Source organism: Styela clava, chromosome 14, assembly GCF_964204865.1.
Source record: "Styela clava chromosome 14, kaStyClav1.hap1.2, whole genome shotgun sequence".
Classification (NCBI taxonomy): Eukaryota; Metazoa; Chordata; class Ascidiacea; order Stolidobranchia; family Styelidae; genus Styela; species Styela clava.
Window position 1 is genome coordinate 13,925,011 of NC_135263.1, and position 20,170 is coordinate 13,945,180.

The window sequence follows — 20,170 nt, forward strand, 5'->3', positions numbered from 1 at the left end:
ATATATAGAATTTGGCTGCAAACCAAATTTGGGGTCTCGTGTAGTTTCGTACCTAACGTACTTCTGGTGGGCGTAGCATAACAATTTTTTGATATGTCAATCCTAGGCCCCATCTGACTACGCCATACAAAAATTACGTCACTACAGCACTATGACATCACAATCACGTCATAGAGCTTGCCAAAATACGTACAATCGCCCGAAATGGAATTGGCGCCGACGATAAAGAGCTGACTGACGTTATCGATCTCTCTCCTATTGGAATCGTTGCCACGAGAAAAATAACTGTTTGATTTTGGGTGCTCTTTTGCGTGTCTTGGATGGTAGTTCGAATAGTTTGAAGGGCTCTATTACGTCACTGTGACGTCGTGTTGATGTAATTTTTGGATGGTGTAGTCAGGTGGGGGTTAGGATTGATACGTGAAAACATTGTCATGCTACGCTCACTAGAAGTATGTTAGGTACGAAACTACATGAGAGATGAGACCCGGTCTGTGCATCTACTGCCTACTGGCTTAGAAATTTTTCTATAATTTTTTCGAGTAGACCAGAGCCTGGAAAAGCCGCCCTGGATGGCACTGAAACTATTTTTATTGAATACAGATCCTACCGGTACATAGCTGATAATGTTCCGGCACACCATACAGCATACACGATAACACGAATAAGCGGCTTGCTCCCGCACCGCGCACATGTTTGTGTTGTGCTTCATGCATCTCCCTGCACTTTAACGACATCTTGTGGTTATCAGATTTACTTTCCATTCTCGGTAGGTATTCGTGAAATCGTGAGTATAAACGATTCTATTTTTCCTATTGTTTATTGCTTTTACTGCATTTTGCAAACTCCTGTTATATGGATAATTGCTATTTTATTGCTAAGTTTTACAAATGGCCAATAAACATAAAAGAAAAAAATCATATGATCAATGTTTTTTAAGTTCAGTTTCACTGAAATCACGACAATATACAACATGATGCACAACTCCGGCATTTGTAACCGAAGATCGTATCCGATAACACGCTTCAATCAATGACATTAATGTCATTGCTGAAATAAAGGGCCAGTCGAAATGGGTTATTTGTATCAAAGGATGAAATTTAGTTTTTGGTGAGTTTAATGATTTTTGGGCAGAAGGCTATTACTTTTGTGCATTCCTAAATTTTCTATAAATTCAATGAGATTTAATATTTTATCCAAAATTTTGATATATTTTTATTTTCATTGGAACACGGCAGTTTCCGGTTTAGACAGGACAAGCAATCCGCCAAATGAAAAGGGTGGTTTTAGAGTCAAACTTCTAAGACGCTTTTTGACCAACTGAGTAATACGAATAACTTCTGATGTTGTTGTCATCATAGCGCATTGTGAGAAAAATCATCAAAAATATTACTCAGCACAATCTTCACGACAGTTATTGTATTTCATCATTTTTTAGAAATTAACAAAAACGTTCTCATCTCCCAGCCCACTGATTAACACTCTGCGTCAGAATAATCCAAGTCGAAAATTATAAATAAAACGAAATGTATATGTGGAAATCATTTTATTAATAGAAAAGTGAACAAATAATTTACAGACACGATGAATGATTAATCTAAATTGTAATAATGTGTTGATACAACCACTATATAGTATTATTTGTCGTGAAAAGTTTTGAACATAAAAAGCATTCAATATTAGAAAAATTATATCTACGGTATATGCCAATTGCCATCGACAGTTGCAAACTAATATCTTTCTATAAAAAAAAGAAATTTTAAATACTAGTTCTTGTAAAAATAATAAATGATGGATAAGAACGTATAGAGAGAGTAATGATGTATTTTTATTTATAATTCTATAAATATATATAAAATTTAATTTGCTCTTAACACGAGAGAGCCTAAATGAACCTATCATCTCACTCCATTGTTTAAATTTTGAAGTATGATATTAAAAATGATATGTAAAATGATGAACGGACTCGAAACTGTAATTTTGGGGGCCACCAAAACAAGTTCAATCGGGAGCTAGTACATTGTGTGATGTTAGCTTTCACTCGATCTAATTTTTCTTGCATTTCATCCCATTTTTTCACCGTATTGTAGATTTAAGCGTACGATTTCCTAGTTCAAATAAGCTGTGTCAGACAACCTATTTTCAATATGAGTCCCTGTCACCCCCTCGCTGTACTCAGCTTTGCTGGATCCGTTTCTTTGCGAATCACACTTGTGACGTTGATGTCACCATAGTGCTTTGTGTCGTCATCGGTCGTCGATTATCCTGCAGAAAGTGACGTTAATTGGTATTAGTAGTAAATGGTCTATTATGATATAGATTTTGTAAGAAGGATGATTATAACAACAAGAGATCGTTACTTTGATAGTATCTACAGCTGTTAATGTAGGGTACATGTAAAGATGCGTTGAATACGATAAACAACATCAATTCATTTCGAGATTTCGTAAACACACATTCAGTTACATGCAAACATATTGCTGTATTTTAAACTTTGATGTAGGTCGTTTCGATGTTGTTAGATTGTCTATAATAAGTTTAAGTACAACTCTGATTTGCTTTTGCCTTGGTTCAGAGATATATTCAAAACATTACTACACAGGCAACAAGCTTATGCAAATAGGTCAGCCTATGAATTCAGAACGCAAGCCAGGCAATTAAAATTTGAGCATGACATTCATTAAACGTATAGTAAGTAGTAACTATGGGAAAACATTGAAGTGGATTCCTGCATACATGAAACGTTGAGGATGGTAACAACAATACGGAATTCCTAACCTAAATACTTTTGTTTCTACGACATAGGTGTACAACGTAAGAATTGAGACCACAATGGCGCTCGTAACTTGTTTCAAAATGATGGCTATGGTAACAAAAATTCAATATAATATCTGTATTATCTGTGGAACACTGTGCGTTTTTCTGTATTTAGAAAAAATCATTATAGCCTACAATCAAATACTGTTTGTCATATTGGACACGATAACATGCACCACAGAGTTTCCTTTGGTCAACACTGCGTTTAATAATCTTTGTGTAATGAAGAAGATATTTTTAAGCATAAAAACAGTATCATTAACATGGAGGGTTTCCAATTCTGTTTTAGTCAAATTAGTGTCGCAATGAGGAACGCCAAGCGTCTCCTCCAGTCACACCATGCGTGCTTGCTTTAGCTCATTCGACGCTGCGCGACAATTTAGTGTTACTGCGTAAAATACGTTATATAATCTGTTAGGCCTTGCTTATACCATGCTGCAAGTAAAATGAAATGAGCTTCGGATCGAAAGACGATCTGAGTTAGTTAGTAAGCGTAGCGCGTGCGGTGTTAGTTGTGATAAAGCTGGTAGTTAAACTGGTTTGTTAATGACCTATTATCCAGTCTTGGCATGCACTCCACTGCAAATTACCCACGACTCCAACACCACGGTCACTCATAACTTGACGAAATGTGGTTTTGAACTGTAAACAATACCATATACATGATTCGGATAAATAAAATGGGCTTGACCAAAGTCGATAAATCAAAGACAAAACGGATTTTGAAATAGTAGGTATATAGAATATTACGTGTCATTTCCAAAACCTGGGTGCATGACGGCCACCGGCAGTTAAATTCTTCGAACTAAAAGCAGAGAATGCGGACTTAATGTATTACTTCAATTTTATGACATATCTAACGGTATCATAGTTCAATCACTTTAAACTGAGATAGATTACTTATACACAATCACGTTCCAACAATAAGTTCACAAAGTTACGTAAAATTGGATGTGGTAATATTCATTGCGCATTGGCAAATGAGTAGCACTTTATATTTTTGACGTCGACTGTATATCCTTAAACAAACTACGACTGCACAAATGAAACAGCAAGCCCCTTACCAGGATCAGCCCCTTATGTTTTAGTTGAATTTTCCGGTCTTAATTTATTGAAATCAGATTGCCTTATATTAAACACTGATTAAGACTATATTATTACAAGTTTTATATTAACATCGACTTTACTAATAACATAACTAATTAGTAATAACACATACTAAATATACCTAATTCAATTTGAATCAGATATTTTTAAGATTGGCTGACAAAACGCACGTCAGATTAATGAAAATAAAAAAAAAGCCAAACTGTGTCACAACTCACATCAAGCAAAAATACTGCCTTTTCAGTTAACCATGATAGTTACTGACATAGGCTGCATCAAGTCTGAAATAAATGGATAATATCTCCAGCGTGTAACAATTTGTAACTTGAGTATTGCATATGGAGTAAATAATGAAATGTTCTTACTTCCGGTCTTTTCGGTCGCCATTTTTCTGGAAGGCAACCGCAACAAATACAGAATATGTTCAAAAAAGCTTGTCTGAATCTTTTATTCAGAAAACAGTAGACGACAGGATTGACGCATGTTGAAACGTAGGGCAGAATCTGAAAACAATCAAGATGTTTAAACCTTAGCTTTTGCCAAAATGCTTTCTTGCTACTATATTAAGACAGCTTTATTTATTCGACTGTGTTTCTAACTTTCGAAACGGAAAGTATTTTAAAAATCACTAATCAGTTTTATGAAAGTTTAAACCGTTGAATTCTGGAACAAGCGATAAAAATTTAAAAACGACTTAAAATGTATGATAGTTGAAAATAGAATGTCGAGGCCCCGGATGTCTTCCATGAAAAAATATATATATATTTAAATTCTGTAATTGAATACTACGTTACCTTCTACGTTCAATTGGTTGTATCTGAATATCACGCACAAACACAAAGAATTATGTGCTTTCGTAACGATTAGAACCTGCTTAGTAACAACGAGCTGAATGGGTCAATCCTTTATAATTATTTAATCATAGAAAAAAATTTGACATCAAATATTTGTAGGCTACCTGGATGACAATAATGCCACTCTGTAGTTTTCTTCTGGCAGTTTGAGGATCAAACGATTTCCAAACATTCACGACGAAGGTGGGTGTCCAACACGCGAAAAATAAAATCTAAAACAACACACAAGGAGTATTAGTCATATATACACATTTCCCAATGCAAATTTATCAAAACAATGTGGCCTAACAGAAGAAAAACAACGTGGAGTGTTTTCATCATGCACATTGGGACATGCTTCAATGATCCACGTGACGATTTTTATAAAAATCGTGTAACTTTGCATCTAACTAAAATGTATTCTAATGAATATTTGGTATGTCAACTTCCATCCAGTCAGAACTTACCACAATCACGATCAACATCTCCACAACTTTCTTTTTCGCTTGAAGTTGTTTTCGTGTCTCGTTCTTCCGGGAGTCTTCTTTCTTTGAAACACCGTTGCGCAAGGATTTGGGATTTCTACATGTTCGTAGAAATTTTTTGAAACCTTTTGTATGTTCCGAATTAGCTGATGTGTTGCTGTCATCATTGGCCTTGACGCACTATTGAAGATTTAAGTTTTGTTATGAAAGTCAAGCGCTGGACTAACCATTGACCAAGTCGATATCACCACCCTAAACTTTAAATGTTATTCATATATATATACTAAAAAGCGTGATTGAAATAACATCGGACAAAATCAACACATAGTTTTGATATTGTGCTAAAATGGTCTGACTCTGTACCCGTTACATATGGTAACAGGATTGTAGCGAGAAAAAAATATTAAACTCGAATCTCAACACCAAAATATTCTATTCCAGCTCCGGGTAGACAAAATTTTTGACAAATAACATACAAAACCAATAACATACAATAGCAAACGACACCGAAAAATTTAAATTTTCTATTCTAGCTTTCGCTCCAGCTCTGATAATTTGGAAAGAAAATGACAGAAATTTAATTTTATCCTAATTTGTGATTACTTCTTTCCCATTGGCACTCAATCCTATAAGTCTGTGCGATTCTGGTTTGTGCTCTGCTGTTCGCTGCGTTCGTGGCGTTGAGTTTCCACTGACATCTTGATTACCTGTAACATGATAGATTGGGGTATTATGATGTAGCTTACTTGCCTTTCATACAGTTATTTTGGGTCCCCATCTTATGTGCCGTTAGATAAAACAAAGGTAATTGAAGAAGAAGCAAAAGAGTTGAGACATTAGACCCAGGGATGCACAACCTTTTTGCTATTGGCGGCTGCATTGCATTTATTCGTATTTAATACGGCCTCCAGGGTGCTTTTATGACGTCATAGCCGCGTATTTGACCCATGCGAGGTGCAGTCTGCCCAATTATGAAGTATGTAAGACTACTAGGAAGTATAATATTCGAATTTTAAATGAATTTTTCTTTTCGGTGAACCTATTCTTGAGCAGATATATTGCAGCAAGTTGCATAATGGTTGCACAACATTTAAAAAAAAATCGAAAGTTGGGAAGGGGGCGAGGGGCGGTTGCCCCCATTTTCTTGTCCCCAAAAGTATAATAAAATGTCAAATAAGCTGGCTTGCTAGGCTAGATTGCTACGTTGCTAGACTGCTGAAACGCGTGATCAATCTGAACCGTGAAGGGAAATCTTCAACAGCAAATACACCATCCGGATTGTGACGCACCGCGTCGTCTGACTTTTTTGCAGTGCTTCTGTTTTGCTTCAATATACGTCAGCATAGCCACCGAATTCTATATTTTGAACTTTTTTTTGTTGTTGTTCATAGGATTTTGTATGTGGACGGCCGCATTATTTTTTCACAACGGCCGCAGGCTGTGCACCGTTGCGGATTAGACTGATGAGGAAACATGTGAAATTGGGAAAAGGCATTACGATTCCTACCTTGTGTCTGTCAGATTCATACCGATATAATTTTTTTCTACAATTTTCCGACCGAGCTGCGGCAAACACACCGTGTTTATCAACTCAGATAAAAAAAAAATCAAATTTATATTATATACATAATATTTGACATGTCTGATATACCTTGTTTTTGCTTCAGTTCATTCACCTGAAATCCTTTGTAAATTGTTTTGCAGACAAGTCCATATGCCACCGTCATCAGCACTCCGGGAATTATTAGAAGTGCTATGAGTTGGAATAAGTACCTATGGAGACAGTAAAGTTTTTATTAATGTGGGGCGATAATTATTGGTAACAAAAAATCAAAGTTAATAATTGTTTAATTAATCCGTATATGATTTTCCCACCAATTACAAAATAACAAACATAGTTTAGTAACTTTGTTCTTAATACTATTTACACCCGTTTTTTAGCCGTGGGCGTGTGGGCTATTTTACTATTGAAAACATTAATCGCTCAAGTATTTTCCTAATAGACATCGTAGTCACAGCTTTGCACCAAAACGTTAACACTTCACATTAACTTTAAATTACTAATTCCTCGGATAAAATAAAGTATTTCTCACCAAATTTTCTGTATGTCCGACATTTGATGACACCGAAAAAGAAGAGAAAAAAACAATAATCATTCCTACTCAAATGTATGCGTGTTATGCAAATATGTTGGAGAAAAATTAGCAATGGCTATTCTACTTTTAATAATATTCAAAAATATTGAAGGATAGTGCTTTCGTATTGTCTTGAATAAAAGTATGGAAAGGCCCATGTCGAGACGAGAGTATAACACATCATCTTGATATAAACATTATTATATTTAATTTTTACGCAATAACCCATAGTCTACCCACTTACATGACTAGCTGGTAACTTGGAATGGCTTGAAGTTTCGTCTTCATCTGGAAATTTGACTCTACAAGCTTTAATACAAATACCTCTTCTTGCTAGAGGCATCATTTTAATAGTCGAATAAACGGCAAACGGTAACATAATCAGAAAACTGAATATCCATATCCCCAATATTACCTACAAAATAAAATAGAGGCAACTATAAAAAATCGGGATAGCCGGAACTAGTGATTGTGAAAAGTCTTGGGCTAGGGGTACTGACGAAATTTATAGCAGTGGTTCCCAGGATTTCGAATGTCAATCTAAGAATTTAAAGACGTTTGCACGAATGGAATTCATGGTATAGTAGGTATAAGAAATAAGCAATTTTCGTTTATTGAATTCTTGGTGAAAATGAAGTTATTTTTAGTTTTTCTATTTGGGGCAACACTTCACTGAAATGTTATTGTTGCTTATAATGATACAGGGCCTGAGCCTAATATAGTAAAAAAATCCGCAGTAACAGATTGAATTTGGTCACAAGATATCAACAACCGATATTAATGTACACTCAAAATAACTCTTGATATAGCATAACGTTATTATAAATACATATTACTATTGACTTTCTCGTGCATATTTGTTTTAGAAATCGTCCTAAAGAAAACTGTTTTGCATCAATAATAATAACTATGATACCAAATTTGCAATAACTATAACACCTGTACAACATGTCTACGAAATATTTGTGACGATAACAATTACTAAGAACGGGTGTTAGCATTGGTTGAATTGAATTTTGCAATTTGCTTTATATTTGCTTATAACAAAGTAGGCGTGACATTAATCAGTTACGACTATTTATGGCATTTGAGAGAATGTCTCGCAGTCAGCAAGTCAACGCGCGCCAGGAAATTTTCTACTGATTTTTACAAGAAATCGGTGAGAAAAATTGAAGCCGAAGCGTCGTGGTCTGCCATTTGCAATTTTAATGTGTGTGTCTGTAATACATTTTGAATATCCACGAACATCGTCTATTCTTCGAGTTCACGACACAATACTTATGAACGAACACATTACCTAGTTCAGAAACGCAGTACCATTCATATTTTCTTTATTTTTATTACTCAAATGTGGCTGCTGTCTTAAGTTTTAAAGCGTAATTGCCGCATCTTCGCGAAGCTTATACCCACATGCCTCCTCTAACTGATGTTACTTCTATTACTGCTCAGCGATATTCAAGCATGTAGGCAACAGTGGTTTATTAAAAAATACAATAAATGAAATAAAAGCAAAAAGAAAATGAATGCAAAGCGATAAAATGAAATATCTACACGGTTGAAAAATGATAATACATTATCATAAATATTGCTATTATACAAGCTCAGCAATAAAAATTGACATCATTTATAACAAGGTGGGCCACGACTAAGCTAAATACATTTTTAAATTTCGATCCTTCATATACATGTCTGAGTATGGAACATCGAAATTGAGGCTGAGATAGTCTTAAATCGATATATTTAAAATTGTGACATATTCTTCTACGTCAAAGATGATTTACGAGTCCATAACACTACACTGCCAGCAACGATGTTTTGTTCGTAAATATTCATGAGAAATTGAGTTTACAAGCGAGATAAAGCTCCTCCTGATACAGCAAAGTTTTCTCCGGTAATATAGCTCGCATCATCAGAACAAAGAAAAGAGGCAAGTCCTGCACATTCACTCGGATCACCAAAACGCTTCATTGGAATATAACTTAAAAATTCTTCACGAATCTCTTTTCCTTTTGTAAGAACATCGCTGAATGGCGTGCGAAATATCCCAAGAGTAATGCAATTTATTCTGACGTTTTGTTCTAAAAGCTCAGGCATAAGAGCTTTTGTTAAGGAAAATAAAGCACTTTTGCTCACTGCATATGCACTAGGCATTCTTTGAGGCTGGAAACCGCTCATGCTCGATGTTATGACAATCGATCCTTGTTTGTTTTGCTTCCCCATGTGAGGAACAGCATCGCGGATCAGGCAGAAATTTGCTTTCACATTAACATCAAAAGCCTTGTCGAACGCAGTCTCCGGTGTGTCCAAAAACGTGCCTGTGTGAGCATTAACTCCTGCGTTGTTAATTAATATATCAATCCCCCCGTGATTTTTAGCTGTGTTTTCAACAAGAGCTTTTCGTTCTTCGTTACAGCCTACATGACAAGTGAACCCCGATGCTTTCAGTCCTTCTGACGTTAGACTCTTTACGGCTTTATCGACATTTTTCTGTTGTCTGCTGCCAAGTACAACATGGGCTCCTTCCTCTGCAAGGCGCTTTGCCATTGCAAGACCAATGCCCTCAGTGCATCCTACTGCAAGTGCGGTTCGTCCATCTAGTTTCTGAAGCCTTTGATTCAACGTGTAAGAGGCATGAAAGCTGCGTGCTAACGGTATATTTTTCACAACCAAGCGGGTTACTGTAGCAGACTTCATATTTTATATTCGACTAAACAGGTGGGTCTCGGAGATAACAATTCGTGTATGAAGATTTTCAGTCGACGCGTGGCATTTTATGCTGTTAGATGAATCGTTTATAGTAATTTGACTTTCTGTAATATCTCTCTCGTTTCTTCGAAATACTTTTGTTTAATAAATGCTGACACATTGAAGCCGCACCCTTGCTCGTAATGCAAAGCTTATGAACACACCCGTGTTCAACAGCTCCGCGAGTTCGAAAAAACGCGCCTGTAGAAGCAAGCGCGAACACGAATTTTTGCTCATTAGAAAATAGGAGAGAATTCAAGCATTTAACATAGGCCCGAAATATAGCCATGCTTCAGAAAATAGGCTGTAATTGTACGAAAACATCAAATTTGTTTCATTGATGTTACAGAGTATATATATCATTTAATGCAATTTATGCAAAGAGAGCCACAGATTGAATTCCATGTACGACATCAAGAGTATTTTTATATACTGAATAATCAAAAATGATTGTACAACGAAGTTGAAAGATATGTCAGTTATGTTGATAAACGTTTGATTTCTATGAGGCAAATCATCCTTTTATGTTCTCCGGTATCTAAGGCATTGGTTCTCAACTCCAAGCTCCGGATATTGAATTTAATATTTGAAGAGATTCTAAATAATCCTTGGTCATATTTTTAAATTGATTCACTCTCAAGTTTGACTCATTGTCGTTTGAATTCTCATTTATTGTTGAAGTTTTATTCAGATAAAAATTTTAATTTCCTGATTTACGTCTCTGTAAATTCAAGCAACGTTGAAAAATAATAATAAAATAATAAATATATATAAATACAACGTTGCAATTTGGAGTCCTCGCACAATTCACAGTACGATACTATTTGTAAATCCCTAATAAAAAAAGGAATAAACAACATGAAAATGATCGCTCTGTGAATTTTTTGCACGACTCACTTCTTTGCACCAACGAAGCGACGTTTAGAAACGTTGCTTTATGATAAAACGCTGTTTTTCGCGAGAGGCACGTCGTTTGATTGCGCTGATAGACAACTCAAGGACATCTTTATCGTAATTTTAGTAAACCATATTATACGATCATCAAAATAACAAGGTTATTGATGGTTTTGCTTGGAATAGCTTTTATGCGTCACATCAGTAAGTTTACGATAACTTCAGATTTGTTTTTCCTATATTTTAAATCTAGGGCATATGTATTTTGGTAGACACGAGTTAAAATTCTGAAAAATTAGATTTGCGTACCAAAGATATTAGACTATCTACTAGTTCACTAATATTTGAGTTATTATTATATAAAATTTTAAAATGTTTACCACAAATTATATTTCTAGCTTAGTTAAGCAATATTTTTATCACAAAGTATTTGTCAACACATGAACATCCGACACAATGTACTTGGTATTTGCCAGCAACTTTACTGTTACTTTTACCAGTCTGTACAAATAACGCGAGTGCGGCACAAATTATCGGAAATGTATCCAATTGCAACATGACATGCGTAGCTTTTGCTAAATGCAATTGAATAAAAAGTTATACAATGTCAAGCATACGCCATTAGTAAATCCAACGATAAGTACTGTTACGAAATACAATACAGAATTAGATATTTGATGGATGGACTACATACAAAACCGCATAGAACTGGTCAAACCACGATCTATTTGATCGAAACAAATATGAGTTTACGGGAAATTGACCTTGACATAATATCGCAGAATAATGACTGTGAAAAGTCACGCTGACGTATTCAAAAAATTCTAATTTTTGTGGATTATGGCAATAAGAATCGTTACATGGATATTTCAAATTTTTAAAATCAAAATTTTGTGTAAAATATTTTACTTTTTGTTCTCCTGTTAGTTTGACAGCGAATATGTTAACAGAGCTTCTGGCTGAGTTCTGGTTGAGTTTTACATATCACAACGATTTTTTCGAATTATTAGGATTCATCAAGATTGCATCAAGAATTCTATTAGAAGACCGACTTTAGAAATAGGAAAAATTTTACAAATTACATTTATGTGATTATTTTATTTTGCAGGATATAGCCAAGAAATTAGTATATATGCGTTATCTTAGAATTACAGAATGACATCATAACGCGTCATTTATTGTATGAGAGACCTGATTTTGAAAATCTTTTGCATTTTGAATTTGATAGACACATATTTAAAAATTGTATATATTTTATGAACATGAATTTCATATTTATGTCTATGTAAATGGAATTTAGGTATATCAACGTTTACCATATTAAGAACATATATACATATATTCATTCTTCGCATAAATGGAACGAACCAAATATCCTTGAGAATTACTTAGAAATATATTAGTGAGTGTTATGTAATTAATTTTTCCTGAAAGTGTTCAATTTTTCGCAATTCACCAACCCGTTCAATTAGAATTTAATTTGTATTGTAAGCTACAGTCTACCAATATATCCGACGGGTGTGATCACGGTGAATTAACTGCTAATTTTGACCAATGGAAATTTAGAAAATATCAGTTTAAAACAATTTGCCGTATTTGATATATCCATTACTATACCTAATTTATATTGAGTATTCGAGCTTCAAAACTACGACAATATCTGAAGTTACGTAGCATATAATAGATACGGCATAAACTATACCTCACCTGAAAACTTGTTCTGACAAAGTGTGTTTACTAATGTTTGACTCGCAAACAAGCGACCCCGATTTATTGGAAATCGTGAATACTTTCAGAGAAGCGATGTTACAACATAAGATATATCACGCGATCAAATGCCGGGAACTCATTCTAATCGAGTGAGTCAAAATGATTTCAAGGACGAGCGTCTAATTGTGAAACACGTGTGAGTTCGTTCGCTATTGGAACATTTTCATTATAATAAGTCAATTGTTAGCGCCAACGCCCATCAAGAAAGTACAGTTAGGGTTAAATTTACTGTTGCGTCCGTTATTTTCATCTGTGGATGGCTAAGTTACTTAGCCTGAAATTGCCATTATAAGAGTCATCAGAAGGGTAAAATGCAACATTGTGAGTGCGTGGTTTGACTGCGTGAGGGAGTTGACGGTCATACACTGTAGTTTTCTAGATGACCGGTCTTTTGCCATGCAATTAATTTCCGCGGTTGCATGTGTCTTGTTGTTTTATTCATGCTACTAGTACATACATGTGCCTGTTTCTTTTGCAACATATTGGCATCAATATTATCGTTATGGCAACATCTATATAATTCTTTTGAAAATAAATGGTGGTAACTGTGAGGAAAACAAAGGATATCACAACAATTTGGAATTTGGCACTAGGTCCAAATATAAACTTAATTGTGTAATCTTGCTCGTTAAGTGTTGTTTGCTAGCAAACGCCTTTTACTATAATCCATTTAAAGCGTTGACATTCAAATTATTGCGGTTTGCGGTCAACTATTACAGCAAATTGGATTTGCCAACTTCTCGGAAACTGCGTTACCGTAAGTCCTCACGCTTTGTGCGTGTTTGTCGAGTTCACACACAACAGTTCAACCATGGGTTAGCCCAGTATATACTGTTTACTTTTTAATGATGAGGCACTATCAAATGTGGCAATGAACGGCACGATGTTGTGCACTATACTCATTGAGCATGATCTGTGTATAAGAAGAGCTGATGATATAAGGCGGGAATTGGCGGTCGTTGTGCAACTGGTATTGTGTAATGTGGTAAATCTTTACTGTACTCCTGTACCGAGATGCGTGTATTGAGGGTTTTAAATGCTCTGATGTGCGTAAGTTAAAACAGTTTTGTTCGCTAGCGATAAAGATTAAAAGAAGATAGCGTATACTGCTAAACTGAAACATCGTTAATTAAGAATAAAGATATAGAATTTTTAGGTGAAATATCTAGGTGATGAAAGATATCGTTACCTTGCATGCATGTGATTTAGTCTGCCATCCTCTTGCGTGTAAAGGTCGACAAATAGCATAATATCTTTCCAAAGATATTGCTAACATGGTAAAAGTTGATATTGCCACCGACACACCTGGAACACAAAACATCACATTTCAGTACCAAGTTTGGTTAAGTACCATAAAAAAGTATAAAAGATATTCAGTTTCATTACATATCGGCGTTACAACCCTTAGGTCCATTACGTGTCCAAAAACAACTTCGAAGATTTTGTCTTCGTTGTGTATCAAGCCGCTAGAGCGCACCATATACCCGGCGTCAACAAAAAATTATTAGGGACATCGGATAACTAAAAAAGATTCTTCTTTGGTATTCATACCCAAAAATTTGGACCGGAATCAAATTTATTTTCATCACCCCAATGTTCTGGTTCCTATGTCCCAAGTACTCCCGTTGAGCCAAACTTTGCTCATATCATCTATTTTTGTACAAATGTGGAGTACATGAGTAAGAAATTAGCTGAGTGCCGTGTTTACCGAAATGATTGGTAGACCAAGCTGACGAAATATGGTGACCAATATATCTGAAACCATAAAATTTTGGACTGAAATATCAGGTCACTCAGGGCAGAGGAACTAATTGACTCACAGAGACTTATTTCATATTTAAGAGTACTGAAAATATGAAATTCATTGGTCAATGAGTTTTCCATTTCCTTGACTCCAACAGTTGTAACAACAGAAAAGATTCTGCAGCACGATCCATGGTTCCATTTAGTGTCTAATATTTTGTGTTTGTTATCACGCTAAAAAATTTAGAACAAAAATGCAAATCAATGTTGGTACTTTATCTACTTACCCATGAGATATAACATCACTTTACACATTTCCAATCCGAACATAAATTCTACCCGTACTTGACCGATTAACGTGACAGGAATACAAACTAACGCCATAAGTAAATCACTAACAGCCAGACTGAGTAGGAAGAAATTGGTCACCGTTCCCATCCGTTTATTCATGACCAGAGTTGCAATAACAAATAAGTTTCCGACTGTTGCCAGAAATAATACAATTGAGTAGCAGATAATGAAAGCCAATTTTGTTCCAGCTAGAAAAAAAAATGAATGCAAATTATAATAACGAAATAACTCATGAAAAAGTTACCCCATTTTGATGGTTTTCAGCAAGTGAATAACCAATTAACACAAAGAGAAGTTGCCTTCGTATCTGATTCATCACAAAATGAATGAGATGCTTGGCATATAGCTTGAACCTCATGTCATAAGATAGACTGGTGAGCCATAACTGAAAGAAACTATTGAAACACGAGCTGAATCTCTACCAGTTTTAATTCCGATCATTTCAACCAACTAAATAAGTTCACTTTAACCTTGTGGTTTGCGGATTTCGATTTTTCATTGATTTTGATTCCATGGTGAGTATTAGGTACCGGTACATATACCGGTATATACGTTTTATAAAATTAAGTATGTCATATTGTTTAACATTCTTCACATTGAACAATCAAATCCATATTTAATAATGCACAGGCTCATTTTCAATCAAAATAGTATGCATTAAATATCTCTGCACAACAAGCACAAGAAATAAAACAAAATCAACCATAATAAATAAAGAGCTCAAGCTCCAAAAGGCAATATTCCCAACTAATACAATATGAATTTTGAATTGAACCGTGAATTTTTGACTTTTGATTCATAAATTAAGGCCAAGATAAATGATTTATTATTAAAACCTAGTAAATTTTAATATTATTTATATTTGATAAAGTATTATGAAATCATGTACTAGAAATACTTTGACTGACTTTCATTTCATTTGACACACTCAATTCATGAAATTTTCAAATTGAATTAATTCTTGTTCTGTCCTATTCCAGTGGGACCTCGATCAAAAAATATTCGATTTTCAAATGTACTGTTTCTAGGTATTTTGCCAAAAACGACAGAATTATTGATTCACTTTTAAAAACGACTCAAAATTCTACTTCCCGGAGTCAAATTACTTCACTCAAATCAAACAACTCAAAACAAGTTTTTCCATCGAACCTCCTAAATATTTGTTCAATATTAGACTCTGAACAATTAGTCATTTCGCCTAAAGAGTTTTCGAAAGACAAAATTTCCAAATTCGACGAGCCGAAAATAATAATTTTTACCGTATTAAGGCAAGACTATTTTCTACACAAATAAACGAATCTTCGAATATTTTGAATTACCTAAATTTGCATGTTATTTTTCATATTGCTAATAGTGTCTTGGTGACCTGAATGTATAAACCAGACAAAAGTGGTGTTTTACGCTTTAAGCAAATTTCTTGATTTTAAAATCGCAAAAAGGGTCGCCAAAACGACCTAGGTCAGTCTAATACGATTATCTTTGCAAATGTCACCAGAATGACTTTTTGTCATATGAATTAAATGGACAAAAAAAAATCATTGGACAAAAACAAGCTGTGAAATAAAAAAGTTTACTAGAATTGAATAAGTCCTAACCACGCATGGGCCTTCAGTAATTTTTAATTTATAACTCAAATTTTCTTCAGTCCAGGCAAAATCATCGAATTTAAAATTTTTATCAATTATGCAGGACCAAAAACCGCTGTAATCAAATTATGTCTTTATTCATACATTGGGCGGCTTTTTCCATTATTTGGTTCGAAAAACGTGAGACAATTTGCGTGAAATCAATAAAGAAGTTTTACACATTTATTTCACAATTTTGTTAAAAATACGTAATTGCGTCATCGCCCATACGTAAATATGCAATTTTCTTTCAATTTCATTTATCTGATAACCTTCTGACCCATATGCAAATATTATATAATTCACTCTCAAATAAAACGGTAGTATAGTGGGAATAATTAAACGAAAAAGGCGATTCTACAAACTGGACAAATTGGCTAAGTGCAAATATTTATTTATATTAAAAAATTAGAAGATTTTTATTTTTCATTAGTCTCCCAGTGTATTCTTGGATTTCAAGTGGGGTTAAATTTGACCCACAAGCAAGGAATTCACCCTTTTATCAAGCTAAATGAGGGAAATGGAGAAGAACCTGTTTTAGATATGCAAATAATATTACTTCAAATCCATACTCAGAGTTCATTTTTAATCCAGGTAAATACGTTGCAGAACGGTGCAGTAGTTTGATAATTCATCATGTCTTATATCTGTATTTAATCGTGATTAAATTAAGCACGTATATCATGATTGACGGGATTCTAGAAAACAGCACTCAAGGATGTTTATCCAAATATACCGCAATCACGTAGATCCAAAGATCCCGCCTCGTCGCGTTCAACTTTTAAAAAATTATCGCGACACATTGGGACTAGATTTGGAAGTCAGTCAGACGGGATTCACAAGAACCATAATAAACATGGGCTTGACGGACGGAATAAACACGTTTTTTATTAAAAAGGGTAGTTTAGTTGAATAGAATTAACGTCGTTTGTCGACTTTTTTGATTCACTTATCCTTTTAGACCGTGAAATTTTTGCGGAACTAAATGGCTATATTGGACGCAAATGAACAATTAATATGTTGTACTGATCATGCACGGCCATGACTAAATTGCTCATAAAAGTGGCAATTTATGTGCTTCGCGATTGGTCGAAGAATACAACAAAATACTTAAGTATACATTTGTTCGAAAATCAGACAGTGTTTTTTGAAAATAATTAAATTACGGTATGACGAATTGGAGGTTGAATAAGTAAAAAAACACATGCCAGATTTTGTAGAAATTAAGAATTGGCGCTGATAGTATTTCATATAAAATTCGAAAATTGACCCCGGGGAAATTTATTCATAATTCATACCCAGTTTTATGTGATTTCTTTTGAAATAGAATCGTAGACAAAAACACACCTACAGAAAACTTGATCCATAGTATGTAATTTAAAAAATCGTAAAATTTAGTTACAACTGTGAATCATAAGTGGACTATGTAAAACACAACAGACCGAAATGAAAAATTGTATATTGCAGCTATACCGGTGACCAAACATACCCAGAATTTAATTTCATCTCCTTAATTATCTTCTACATTTAATAGCATCAAAATATTTTTTAATCATTCTCTACAATCTGAATTGTATGGGATAACAGAGACGCGTTAACATTGATATTATATGTCAGTGATTTACAGTCGGAGTTCTTTGGCACAATGGGGTATACCCCAAGTACAGTGCAGGGGTCTAACAAGTTTTTATTTAAATCGGAGAGTCTGAAATATATATTAAAATAAACTCTATCTATAATAATATATATATAGTGTTTACACACGATCAAATACCTATTGAGTTAGTCGCACTTTAAAAATGGTGCACTTTGAAGGTCATTTTGTTTTGCCAGAATTAGATTTGCTTTTATATGAATTTATAGTATATGCAGCTCTGACAAAAAAGACCATTGCAAGGGGATTCCCTGAGCCTCTAGGATATTTCATTGTGATTCCGCCTCACAATAAAGATTGAGAGGTCGATGTCATAAAAAAACAAAATAGGAAAAAAAAGTGTGTGCAGATTTAGGTTTTTAGGCCGTTTGCTATTTTACCGTAACCTTTAATCTCAGCTCACAACCCGCGTAGCATGAGACCTGAGCATGAATTATAATCGATAAATTCAAGATTATCAAAATTTTACCGGTGCCGATGTTTTTGATCTAACAACAAGCAGGAGAGTTTATACTTGATCTGAAATTTCATGTTCTCCAACATCTCTCATGGGTATTCATAACATTTTTGAGCACAAGATAATGTTTTGCGGTCCTATTTATCCCAGAAAATTTTATGTAAGAATTACAACCGCGTAAAATTCACTTGACTGGTGATATACCGTGTTTCTCGGAAAGCAAGACAGTGTCTTATTCCAATTTTCTTTAGAAAAATAACACTAGGGCTTATTTTGGGGGAATGTCTTTTATTTTTATTCAACATAAACAAAATTAAAAAGTAGAGAATTACGAGATTTTCAAATATATAAAATATGAAAACCAATACCCATTTACTTACAAATAACACGTTACTATAACTGCTAAACATGGATTATTAATCCTTTGAAACGAGTAGGGAAGATTTCTTGCTATCCACACGGACTAGGTCAAAAAATGTTGCGCTATTGACTAGGTCTTATTTTAAGGGGAGGGCTTTTATTAAAAAAAAAATCAATTTATGCTAGGTCTTTTTTTCAGGGTAGGTCTTATTTTCGGGGGAACACGGTATGTAGTTCAGGATATCTTTACTACTAACGTAATTGGTTAAAAATATTTATTCTTTTCCTAGTTTCAAAATTCAAATATGTAATCGGGTTTGAAAGTTGATTATTTTTAAATTATTTGATTTTATTCTTACGGTGTGCTTCGTATTTTTGTCCCCGAAAGAAACTTTTTTTCAATCACTACCAAGGTATCCTGAATTTTTTTCAATTGACCAATAAAACCCACTGCGACATAATCACACTCTGGGCTATCAACCCAGAGGTGAAATTGTGCCAGTATAGACTATAGGCCTCAGGTCGCCTCTCTCTCTCATGAGGGCCAGATTCCAGGTCACCTTACTGTATACGCCAATTTATTAGGTCAAGAATGGAGAAGGGCTCAAAATATTTCAACCCGGGAGGCTAACATTGTTAGCTTGACTCGCTAAGCATCAATCCATCGCATTTGTAACAAAATATTGTGGTCAGAAAAACAATACACCACAGCATTATAAAATTAAATAAAAATAAAATCTTACTAATTTTGCCTCCGATACTTCTCGTCTCTTCATCTTCAACAGTGACGTCAAATATTGACGACGTCACTGTACTCGTCATCCACTCTGTTGAATTAGGAAATGGTGGAAAAGTCGAATACGGCAAATCAGTTTCATTGTACGTTATTGGGACAGCTATGTTACCAATACATTTGTGAGGACGCATGATCTGTATGATTATTACCGTTAAGCGTTTTTGTATTTTATTTGAATATCTGTAAGATGAAAAAATAAAGCGTTATGCAAATATAGAAACCTTTGCATTATTTATATGACTAGGAAGTTATATTTGCAATAAAACATTAATTATAAACTAATATAAAAAAATAATGATGTCTTAAATAAATACTCTTAAACTTAAAAAAACAGTTGAAAATTAAAATATCTTATTTTATATATAAAAGTTATGTTTTCATGGTTACGTCTTTACTCA

The 20,170-nt window shown here is 34.4% G+C and overlaps 1 protein-coding gene and 1 pseudogene across 1 annotated transcript; both read right to left on the minus strand.

Moving 5' to 3' along the window:
• Positions 1 to 1,282: 1,282 nt before the first annotated feature.
• On the minus strand, positions 1,283 to 19,967 carry LOC120341285 (cholecystokinin receptor type A-like). Its single transcript, XM_078119696.1, has 11 exons — positions 19,720 to 19,967; positions 14,817 to 15,068; positions 13,976 to 14,091; positions 7,618 to 7,792; positions 7,336 to 7,357; positions 6,894 to 7,015; positions 5,846 to 5,949; positions 5,225 to 5,422; positions 4,883 to 4,990; positions 4,290 to 4,427; positions 1,283 to 3,459 (listed from the first exon to the last, which is right to left on the minus strand). Exons 1-11 carry the CDS (start codon positions 19,901 to 19,903, stop codon positions 3,361 to 3,363), a joined length of 1,518 nt encoding a protein of 505 aa, XP_077975822.1. The 5' UTR covers positions 19,904 to 19,967; the 3' UTR covers positions 1,283 to 3,360.
• On the minus strand, positions 8,601 to 11,493 carry LOC120341287 (dehydrogenase/reductase SDR family member 4 pseudogene; annotated as a pseudogene).
• Positions 19,968 to 20,170: the final 203 nt, after the last annotated feature.

Coding starts and splice junctions, on each gene's coding strand:
- LOC120341285 (XM_078119696.1), bottom strand. CDS start 19,903: ATGCGTCCTCACAAATGTATTGGTAACATAGCTGTCCCAATAACGTAC. Junction 15,069..19,719: donor AAGTATCGGAGGCAAAATTA/GTAAGATTTTAT, acceptor TTTTTTTTCTAG/CTGGAACAAAATTGGCTTTC. Junction 4,991..5,224: donor AGATGTTGATCGTGATTGTG/GTAAGTTCTGAC, acceptor GTGTTGTTTTAG/ATTTTATTTTTCGCGTGTTG.